The sequence below is a fragment of the Corella eumyota genome, chromosome 5 (genome assembly GCF_963082875.1).
Source record: "Corella eumyota chromosome 5, kaCorEumy4.1, whole genome shotgun sequence".
Classification (NCBI taxonomy): Eukaryota; Metazoa; Chordata; class Ascidiacea; order Phlebobranchia; family Corellidae; genus Corella; species Corella eumyota.
This window is the reverse complement of record NC_137494.1, coordinates 3,002,006-3,013,318: the sequence shown is the minus strand read 5'-3', so window position 1 is coordinate 3,013,318 and position 11,313 is coordinate 3,002,006. Positions and strand designations below refer to the sequence as shown.

At 32.5% G+C, this 11,313-nt stretch overlaps 3 protein-coding genes across 4 annotated transcripts; all 3 read left to right on the top strand.

Moving 5' to 3' along the window:
• The first annotated feature begins 122 nt into the window (after positions 1-122).
• On the top strand, positions 123-3,914 carry LOC145752236 (stabilizer of axonemal microtubules 2-like). Its single transcript, XM_082568480.1, has 6 exons — positions 123-960; positions 1,606-1,776; positions 1,857-2,059; positions 2,204-2,307; positions 2,468-3,035; positions 3,191-3,914. The coding sequence occupies exons 1-6, from the start codon at positions 944-946 to the stop codon at positions 3,490-3,492; spliced, it is 1,365 nt and encodes a 454-aa protein (XP_082424606.1). The 5' UTR covers positions 123-943; the 3' UTR covers positions 3,493-3,914.
• A 780-nt stretch (positions 3,915-4,694) lies between these two features.
• LOC145752239 (N-alpha-acetyltransferase 50-like) lies at positions 4,695-5,256 on the top strand. Its single transcript, XM_082568484.1, has one exon. The coding sequence runs from the start codon at positions 4,749-4,751 to the stop codon at positions 5,244-5,246; it is 498 nt and encodes a 165-aa protein (XP_082424610.1). The 5' UTR covers positions 4,695-4,748; the 3' UTR covers positions 5,247-5,256.
• Positions 5,257-5,519: 263 nt separating this feature from the next.
• On the top strand, positions 5,520-9,479 carry LOC145752232 (serine/threonine-protein kinase VRK1-like). 2 transcript variants are annotated; one of them, XM_082568474.1, is made up of 13 exons: positions 5,520-5,712; positions 5,811-5,872; positions 6,007-6,076; positions 6,153-6,349; positions 6,418-6,510; positions 6,795-6,927; positions 7,014-7,190; positions 7,267-7,451; positions 7,648-8,009; positions 8,066-8,377; positions 8,461-8,574; positions 8,704-8,807; positions 9,260-9,479. In XM_082568474.1, the coding sequence occupies exons 1-13, from the start codon at positions 5,547-5,549 to the stop codon at positions 9,349-9,351; spliced, it is 2,067 nt and encodes a 688-aa protein (XP_082424600.1). In that variant the 5' UTR covers positions 5,520-5,546; the 3' UTR covers positions 9,352-9,479. The 2 variants fall into 2 exon arrangements, with proteins under 2 accessions (XP_082424600.1, XP_082424602.1); XM_082568476.1 differs by lacking the exons at positions 8,704-8,807; positions 9,260-9,479 and having other exon boundaries at positions 8,441-8,532.
• Positions 9,480-11,313: the final 1,834 nt, after the last annotated feature.

Below are 11,313 nucleotides of genomic sequence, written 5' to 3'. Positions count from 1 at the left end.
AAGTTAGATTGTAATAAAAAATACCTTTGTTATTACAAATATTAGCAGTCTTTTATTTGGGTTAAGGGTCTTTTGAACAAACCAGGATATAAAATCAATTTATTTTATCATTTTAAACATAACATTTAATGCCAAAATGATAAAAATGGTGAGAAAATGTAGTCGTTATCTTTTGTGACGTAACTGTTAATACACTTTAAATCCCAACACGTCACAATGCCCAATTTTACTACAATAACCTCCAACGACATTAAAAGATACAAACAATCGTCCTAAACAATGGCAAACCTGTCGTTTTTTGTGATGTCATAATAAAAGAGAGAAATCTCGAATTGTTTGCCCTTGTTTCGCGCGAGTAACTAAGCACTTGACGACAAGATAGCTTCTTAGTAACGCCAGTGAACCGCATCGAGATACATATTTCGAGTTATTTTTTAAAGTTAATCAAAGTTTTGTGCGAATTTTTACAATTTAACAGCCTCAAATTTGAGTTAAATAAGTTTTTTAAGAATGCTAATTAAATAAGAGAAAAGCCAGAAAGTGTTATTGACGCTGGATGAAGATAAAACAAGAAAAATTGAGTATTAATTTGCAAATTCGTAAAACATTAATCGTTATTGAATTGCCTGTTTTAAAATTATAGGCCTCGTGGTTTATAACTATTATAAAATGTCATATTATTGTTGAAATAACTCTGACAAATCCGTAATAACTCAGTTTTTAGTTTAATTTAGATAGGTATTTACACTTAAAAGCAATAAAATTGTTAAAAATCAACTAGCTGACTAGTAGACTAGTAAATTCTGTAATTTGGTATTGCAGTATTGGCATACTTAAAAAAATAATTTAATAATGACTAGACAACACCCATTTAACTCAACTGTTTTTAGAAACAAATAATTAAAATCTTATTTCAAATTTTTCAAGTCAAGTTTAAGAAAATATGAATAATCCAAAATGGTAACTATTAAAAATATAACATAAAATTATTATAGGTTTATGAAATGTGTATATATTAATATTTGGAATTTAATTAACTTTGTTTTAAATCTCCTCATAAAATGGCCACAATTTAATAAAGAAATGACATTCATTAAAGCTTTTATTTGCTTAGTAATTTAACAAGAGTCCTTTTTGTTACAAATGTAAACAATCATGCTATTGAATAAAAACTTTTGACAAGATTTTACCTGCTATCAAAACACTAACGCCTAGCAATAAGGCTTAAATTGACATCGATTTAAGTGGAATAGTGGATTACTTTCTTTTGTAAATGAGTGAATCAGTGTGAATTTATAAAGGGTTTATTGTTTAAATAAGTGTTATCCAAACCTGTTTAAAGTTTTGTTTTGGGTTTTTAAAAAATTGCAGTTAAAGGGCCAACCTACTTACCTTTAAACCTAATTCACATTCAAGGTTTTTTCGTGACCTTTAAGTTTATGTAAATATTTTTCCAATAGGCCTATCAGTTTTGCTACTTCAAAAATGGCCTTATTAATTTATTAATCTTTAAATATTGCAATATGAAATTAAAATTTTGCAATAATCTTAATTTTTTGGGCAAATTTTTTTAATGAAAATTAAAACAATTTTTTTTTCCACCAGGTGGCATCGTCCTCGCCCTTCCGGTTTCTTAAATTTTGGTCATGATGAAGGTGGCGCAACAGAGTATGTGGACACTTATATTCGTCACAGGGTGGCACCTACAGAGTCGTTCAAACCAGCTGTGGAGATGAGAAAATCAGATGCAAAAGTTTCAGATAAAACAACTTTTAGGTGAGATTTTAGTTTATTAAATTCAGTGGGGGTTACATAGAGTAAAAAATATAACTTACAATATCAAATCGTGTTTTTAGATCCCACTATATACCTCACCCTCTTGAGAAACGAGAGCCCCATGCTAGAGAGTTGTACAAACCCCCTGGCACAGCGATGGAGGGGGTGAGTATGTACACTCAAGATTACCCTGGTCATGAAACTGGACCGGCACAAATAGCGAAACGAAAGGAAACCAGAAGTGTACCAGCTGTCAAGTTTGAGGCCCATCCAACTTACCAAAGTAAACTTTTGTTGAAATACTTTCTTTTTGTTTTCCCAACAAAAAAAAAAATTTTTTTGTGTAAATCATTTTTTATATTTTTTTAAATGTTGGTGGTTATCTTTTAACATGTTTTAACTTTAACTATTTTGTGTTTGATTTCAGGTGATTTTAAACGGTGGAGTTTACAACCAAGGGGAAAATATGGTCCTGATCAGCAATATACAAAACCCAATGTTAAAATGGAACAGTCTTCAACATTCCAACAGGTAATAAAACTGTGTTAACAATTCAAGGAATGATTAGTAGCTTGTAAGTAAAGTAAAACAAGATAAGACAGTTTTCAGTTATGGTTACATACATTAACATGTGCTGTAGTTAGAAAGGATTAGGTTTTTATATATATTGAAATAAAAATTATTATTTCAGGATTATATTCACCGATATGCACCCCCTCGAGAGTCAGCCAAACCGCCAAACAAAGCTTTTCAGTCTGATGAGCCACTGCAGAGCAGCACTGTCCATAGTATTGACTTTGTTCCGCATGCTATTGAAGCAAGATCAAAGCGTGAAAAAGAGAAGTACTATCCTCCAACTGTTCCAATGGATTCCATCACCACATTCCGTACTGATTTTGCCGGTACAAGAGCACTCCCTGCTGAAAGTATGAAACCTTCCCAAAACCAAATGTCCTCCCAAGAACCTTTGTCATCCTCATCCGAGTTCAGGGACAGTTTTGTAGCCTGGCCAGCGACACGCCCACAAAGAAGAGAGCCTTTAAAGTATGTTAAACCCCAAGGTGAGATGGAGCTTCTTACCACTCAAAGAATTGATTTCAAGACACAAAGAGGTCGCCCTGCTTCTGCAAAGAAACCTGTGGCAAGGCTTAAAGAGAGTCAACCGTTTGAAGGTGCAACAAACTACAGCAGAGATTTTAAAAAGTGGATCGTGCCAAGAACTTTGGCAAAAGGAAGGCAGGAAGCTATAGAGAAAGGGGGTAAGTAAAGTGATTGTTAATCATCAATTAATTACGATGTAGACCTAACACTTGACAAAGGCTAAGACTGCATATATTACATTATTTAATTTAACTTAATTACATTAAATTCTCAAATAAATAATTTACTTATTAAATTGTATCTTATATTACAGGTAAGTTTGAAGGTCTTTCCACGGCCCGACAACATTACATCCATCATGTTGGTGCCTATCCATCTAAGTCTTTTAAACCTGACAACAAAGCCTTCCTTAGCGACAACGCAATCGACGATCGCACTATCTACAAGATCAACTACATTCCCCAGTCCATGCGAAACGTTGAGCGCTACCCCACTCCTGATTGGCTGAAACAACAAGAAGAAATTTGGCGGCGACAGGGTTTACTGGAAAAAAGTAAGCCCCGGAGAGGAGCCACCCCAAGTGCTACCCCAGCTATGATACATGTTGCTGCATAGTTATTGTATTGATATTCACTTAAACCATGTATTAATGTAGTAGTTTATATATAGGTATTGTTTGTAGAGTAAAAGATAAATGCCTATAGTAAATCTCTAGCTCAAATTTGCTGGCCAATGCTTTTGTTATCTAGTTAAATCGTAACGAAATTCTTTTTTATTAAATTTTATTTAAAGAACACTATAGATATTCTATATATTTTTATCAACTTGTATAATATATTGTTGTTTTTGTATTGTATTTTCCTATATCAACTGGGCTTACTTTTAACTGCCAAAAAGTATTCTTTTACTTTGATCAGTTAAACTAGGTTACGCAAGTAGTTATCATGCTTTTTAAGTTCACAGTATTATGATTTTTTATACTTTTTTAAAGACTAATTATTTTGCACACTCTAATTAAGCACATAAAATAAATATAAGGAACCAAATTTCATTTCACGAAAAAATATATTTAACTTAGATTGTATTATAGCCCAATTAGAAATATACCTTCACAATTAGAATTATTAAAAGCACTAGAAAGATTTTTTTTAATTTTACTCATTTTAAGATCGTTGGGGTTACTATTACTTATCGTTAGGTTGTGTTTAAACGGGGTAAATAATACTCCTCCTTCGAGGATAATTAAATTCAACAAAGGGGTAGCGCTAGCTTGCGGTTACTGCTTTGTCGTTAGTTCCGTGTTTAGCGGGAATTTAGTTTGCACTTGGCTGTTGTGAAATACCTTTTATTTGCTTTTTCATATGTTATTTATTTAACAAAACAAAAAGGGTTAGGCAAGAGAGTTTAGTATTCGTTTGTTCCAGTTTCGGTATTTAAGTTTTGAAGTAATATTAGTTTTGCCAGCTTGCGCAGAATGAAAAGCGGGAATCACCAAAATGTGAAATAAAATTACGCGCCGTCGTTTATTTATTTATGACTGTGAAAAAAAAGTAGTAAAACTATTGAAGATTATTAACTGAAAAACGGTAAAAACACCGAATGTGAAGTACTCTGTTGCCTATAAAAGTGTTAAACTTTGGGTCTGGCTTTTAGAATGAATAACACTGTTTGAAGAAGACTGATATCTTAAAATGTTGTTAGTTTTAAAACTAATTAGTCTTTGAGTTAATCTTTGAAGTCTTTTTTAAGGCATTTATTTTTTGTATATATATGAATAGTATACTTATACCTTTATTATATTCTTTTTTACAGTTTTTTAGGAAATTTATTTTTATTTAAATATATATAACTAACAACTAACAGTCTTAAGGATGGGACAAATAAAAAATGTTCGAATCGGACTTGGTTCTATTACCCAGCACAACATCAAGCAATTAAAACGTTTAAATCAATACATTTTTCCAGTATCTTACAATGACAAGTTTTATAAAGATGTACTAGAAGTTGGCGAACTTGCAAAATTTGCGTTTTTCAACGATGTAGTTGTCGGGGCAGTGTGTTGTCGGGTTGATATTCATAATGGTGTTCGCCGTCTTTATATTATGACTCTAGGTTGTCTAGCACCCTATCGTCGCCATGGTATCGGAACCGTTTTACTTGATCATGTATTTGAAATTTGTAAAAAACATGGTTACTTCAACAGTATATTTCTGCATGTGCAAACTAATAATGAATCAGCATTGGATTTTTACAAAAGTTTTGGCTTTGAGGTTGTTGAAACAAAGGAACATTATTACAAAAGAATTGAACCTTCGGATGCTTACGTTTTAGAGAAAAAATGGATGAAATCAGATTCAATTGAAAATTAAGGCTTAAAGCTTTATTCTTGTTTTAGTCATCTGTATTTTGATAATTTAATTGGAAAATAACATGATATTTTTAATGCTTATTTATTTTCTTTAAAATGAACTAACTGAACAAATGCATGCTGATGAAATTTTCTTATATAGTTTTTGATACAACATATAAAAAAATATTTTGTAATTAAAATTACTTTTTTTAGTGTTGTGCCTAAAAAATAGAACAACATTGCATGCCATTTTAACCTTATATGTTTAAAAACTAGGTATTTTATATTCAATTAGGAAATTAAACAAGATATATATAAAATGCCTCCTACCAAAGGCAAGGGAAAATCCAAGGGAAAAAGTTTAAAAAATCAACATCAGCTTTGTGATCCTCTTCTACCGGGTGAAATTTTAACTGATTTGGTAAAGAAAACTTGGAAGGTTGGAAAATCGATTGGATCTGGAGGTTTTGGGCTTCTTTATATGGGTAAGTTACTTGCGTATTCTCCATAGTTTTATCTTGTATTTATTTTTTAAGTTACATCAGTATTTTTTGAATAAAAATTGAATGTTTATTGTTTTTAGCTGAAGAAGGAAATGGAAAAAGCACAAGTGTGAAAGAAAATGCGGAATATGTTATTAAAATCGTAAATACTCTTTTGTTAAATTCAAAAGAAAACTTTTAAAATACTTTAAATAAAAATCTGTAAAGAAACAGTAATTTCTCTTTTATTTTTAATAATAGTTTTATTATGAAATTAATAAAAATATTTATTTAAAGGAACCACAAGCCAACGGACCTTTATTTTGTGAATGTGCTTTCTATCAACGAGCCGCCAAACCTGAACAAAGTAGGAAAAAAGATTGGATTATTTAACTAAATTCTAATTAACTTTTTTTATTATTTGTTAATATTGTATTTTTTAGTTAGTGAATGGAAAAAATCTACTAAACTGTCCTACGTACCAATACCAGCTTATATTACACAAGGAAGACATGAACAAAATAGTAAAAGTTTAAGGTTTATGGTCATGCCAAGATTTGGAACAGATTTACATAAACTTTGGCTACAATCAAATAAACATTTACCTCGTGCCACTGTAGCAAAAATTGCTATTGTAATGGTAAGGTTTTTTTTTAACAAAATATTTTAAACCTTTTTTTTATTTTAACACTATTATAATATATTTAGATTGATGCCCTTGAATATGTGCACAGTAAAACTTATGTTCACGCTGATATAAAAGGAGCAAATATTTTAACTGGGTTTAAGGACCCAAACAAGGTATGAATATAAATAATGTTTCTGGTATTATTTTGTATAAATAAACATAATTTTAATATTTTATTTCTTTAACATTACAGGTTTTATTAAAATTGATTTATTTTTTATATTGGATATTGATTAACTAGAATTTTATTGAATTTTTTGCTATGTAGTCCACAAAGTACAGACTATTATTGTTAAACATAGATTGTCTATTTTCTTAACTGTTATCTCATAAAATAACATTACTATATTTAATTTAATAAATACAACATATTTACCTTTAAACTAATATTTGTCAGGTCTACTTAGTTGACTTTGGACTAGCTTGTAAATACACATCTGATGATAAACATTATGAATACAAACCTGATCCTAAAAAAGCTCACAACGGAACAATAGAATACACAAGCAAAGATGCACATCTGGGTGCTGGTAAGACTTTACATTTCTAATTATTTTTGTAAATTATTTAGTTGAAAAAAAATTAAAAAATTATCAAAATCTAAAACTGATTTTAGCGCCTAGTCGTCGTGGTGATATAGAGATATTGGGTTACAATCTTCTTCACTGGGTGGCAGGCAAGTTACCGTGGGAGGACAAACTAACAGATCCCAACTATGTTCGAGATAAAAAGATTGAAGGCTTAGATAATGTCGAAGAATTGGTGAAGTCATTATGCCCCACCAACACACCAGGTTATATCAAAATAATTTATTTTACCATGTTATGACAAAAGTTTTAATGCTCAATAATTTTTAATTTCATTAATAGTTGAGATCATAAAGTTGCTGCAACATTCTGTTGGGTTAAAATACGAAGAAAAACCAAATTACGAAAAACTTCGAACATTTTTCAAAACTTCGTTAAAATCGATGAAAGTTGGTTTAAATACTCCTCTGAAATTTACAAACGATGTTAAAAGTTCTTCAGATGAAATACCTTCGAAACCTGTCAAGGTAAATTAAATTATCATCTTTGTATTTTTTTAACTAAATTTTATTAGTAGACTATTATTATTTTAAATTTAAAAGCCATATATTTTAAAAGTTTTATTTTTTGTGTTTTTCTATTAATAACAAAACTTTTAAATGTAACAATATACTCACAACTGGGTTAAACTTAAATTTTTGGAATTTATTTTTCATAACTTAGCCAACGAGAAAAAAATCAGCCATCGCAAAATCCAAGAAACAAAGCAGGACAACTGATCCGAGTGAAAGCACTTCAGGGGATTCCCCACCCGCTCAAAAACCTCGGAAGGAAGTTCTTAAAAACACGACTAACAAGCGCAGCGTGCGTGCAAGCAAAAAGGTCGTGTATGTGTCGGAGTCAGACGAATGCAGCTCCGATGAGAATTATTCAGAATCTGAAAACTCGATTAGGCCTTCCGTTAAAAAGGGAGGGAATGGAAACAGCAAAAGTGGGGGTTTGCAGGGAGTAAGGACAGTTAAAAAGAATGGCAAGAATATTATTATTCCTGGCTATACAGACCCAAGGAAAACAACCAATCAAAGGTAAATTAAAAAATTTTATTTGACATTTCTAGTTTTCAATTTATTTAATTTTTTAGAAAATTGGGTAAGCATTCTGAAAATTCCAGCTCTAATGACCTTTTGGAGAATTCTTTGTCATCTGACGATATAGGTCATGACTCCAGTGACCCCTTGACCTCGGAAAATGATGACTTTGAAGTAAAGAATGTTAAATTTTCAAAATCAGCAAATCGACCAAAAAATCAGAAATCAGTTTTGAAAAACTATGAAATTATTCCGGGAGTAGGTAAAGTTGAACGGAAGAGCAAACCAAGTTCCTCAAATTTAACTCGAAAAAGAACTTTGTCTTCGGATAATAGTATTTCAAGCAAAAAGAAAAACACAGAGAGGTAGATTTTGTTTGTTATGTTCTAATTGTAAACTACAGAATATTTGCAATATTTTTTTTTTAGAATATTATTTTTAATTTAAGGGTCCAGAAAAAAGAATTTTCTAAAAAGCCGGAAAAAGAATTTTCTGAAAATTTAGAAACCGAATCAAATTTAGTAAATGAAAAACCAGAAGTTCAAAATAGAAGAAGTCCAAGGTATTATTGAAGTTAAAACTGTTTCATTAAATGAAGGTTCACTTGTATAAAGTACAAGTGATCCAAAAAAATATTGTTATCTATTTATAAATTTATTTTTGTTTTTAATGTTTTTTTTTATTTTAATAGATTCAAAAAAATAACTTCAAGATATTCAATGGCACCCCTTCATGTTGAACCTGTTTTAACTTCTAATGATCAACTGACTGGAGAATATTCAGGAAAACATCCAAGTATTTATTTGTTAATCTAGTTACCAGAAAGCTCAAAACTAAATAATATTTTACCAATTTGTTATATTTTTGTATTGGAGCAGTTATAAGTTCACTTCCTAATTTACCGGCAGCGTTGTGTAGTGGTAAGAACACTTACTACACCGCACATGAGGTCGTGGGTTCAATTCCCACTGACTTCATGCTGCAGCGCTCTTGAGTAAGGCGCTATAAACGGTATAAACTTCTGCTGAGCCAGCACTTAATCAGCAGCATAATTATCGGGCAATTATAATCTATAATATTCCAAACTGCCACAGGCAACTCGAGACTGGGTAGGGGTAACTGATGTTACTCTATGTTTAAGTCGCGCATCGACTTTCCCACATCGAGGACAAAGATATATCCAAAAAAAAAATTATATATTTTTATCTCAAAACAATTTTTACTCTAATTTAAAATAATTTTTTTAGAGTTTTTACGACGCAGAAAAGTAAATGTTAAAAAATCAACGATCAGTACTCAAACCACACCTAGTTTAAAACGTGGGCAGAAGAAAACCTAATTTTCTTTTTTTGAAGAGATTTCAACATGCTTGTTTAGTGCTAAATATCGTACTTTTAATATTTTTGTCAATTACCAATAAATTCATTCAATTTAACTTGCATTTTTAGAGTCGCTTTCAGTAAAAATGTCAAAATATTATAACGAAGTTTTGTTGCTTTTTTTGGAAAATGATTGGTCTAACGAAAGACGAACGTTGTTTATATACGTGATTTATATTTATTACAATATCGTTTTACAATGGTATAAAGTATACAAATTGATGCCTTATTTAACAGGATTGTGAACATAATAACTATAAGAAAATTTAGCCATTCTACGGACAGGGACAATTTTGTTGAAAGAGGTTAGCGAAACCAGTCCAGCCGTTGCACTGACGTGGCTCTACTGGAGTCTCCCCAACAAAACAAGTACCTTGTACAAATTGAAAACACCCTTCAGAATTATGCTTTTCTCTACAAGATTGCTTGAACTTCGTGAGATCCGTTCTAAGTCTTGGTAAACAGGGGACTACGCAAGCCCCCAGTCTTGATAGCTTAGTAGGGTCGCATGCAACAACTCCATCTGTACAGGTTCTTGTTTCGTTGCGAGTTCCATTTTCGCATTCCTTCGCTCCGACGCAGGGGCCACTGCTTACCCACAAACTATAAACAGGACACTTTCCCAGGAAGCAGGGTTTTTTCTGGATTAGTTTCCCAGCGCATTTGCCCTGGAGGCATCTTCTATTACTCGTTATAAAGGATGGACCACATCTTTCGCCGCATGCACTCCATGTTGTCCACGTGGAATATACGGGACAGGGGTCGGTGCCACAACTTCGTTTTTCAGTTAAGACTGGTTGCTGTTCTAACTTAAAGCGATCACAATATCCACCAATAGCTTCAGCACAACGACGTGTCCTTGTTTGACGACCACCACCGCATGTTGTTGTACAAGAAGAGTACTCGCCCCATTCGGTAAGGTAAGCTGCAGAGCCAGTTCGCTGAGAGCCAAGTAAGGAGACTGGGTAGTAGCACAAGTTTCGTTCACAACAGTCTCCACTGTTCCCAGTTATCGGCAGGCGAGTTGTATCGTATGGACAAGCTAAGTTGGGAAAATTTATTTCTGGAGATTGAAATCTGGTTAAACCTGGGTTATATCCTGGAATGCCTTCTAGGCTTGAAAGATCAAATAAATTTGAGGTGATGCCCAAAAAGCCTAGAGTTAAAACATTTAAGTATCCAGGAAATTTTCTAGTTGGAAAAATTAATTCCTCAAAGGGAGAAAGCTTTAGTGAAAGCGCTAACAATTCATTTTTGGAGGGTATAGAAGGAGGGGTATATGGTATTGTAGGCGTTGGGGTTAAAAGGTTAATAAGTTTTCTGTTACTAGTAAGATTGTTGCTTCTATCAAAAATTTGGCGGACAAAGTCTGGTGTACATGGGGGTCGCTTGGAGGAAACTTGGGCTATTATGTCTTGCAACTGTGTTACCCAATTGTCTGGGCCGATTAAACCGCTGGTAACTCTACTATAAAATGGAAGTTTAAGATGCGGTGGCACAGCTTGACTGTTGGCGATGTTAAGCAGTTGTAGCCTTATATATTGCGGTGTAATAGTGCTGTCAACAACGCAACCGCTAAGTCGACATTGATGGTAACTGTTAAGCCAAGCTGCGGACTCAGTTGCCGGTTTAAATGAAGCGCATTGTGGTTGACCATAGTTTCGTCCACCGACCATGTCTGCTGGGGCCTCTCCTGCGCGTATTTGCAAGGTGTCCAGTTGCGCTCTAAAAAAGCATTCGTTTTGTATCCAACAACCGTTCATAAGAGCACATTTTGTTGAACTGTAAACTGTAGAGAGAATGAAGTTGTAATAAGAAATTTTACTGTTTACACATTTTTGTGAACGTTGGCTTTTTATTTGGTTTTAAAAATTAAAAATAACCATTTAAAACTTACGATTATAACCGCTGTAAGGCCGTAG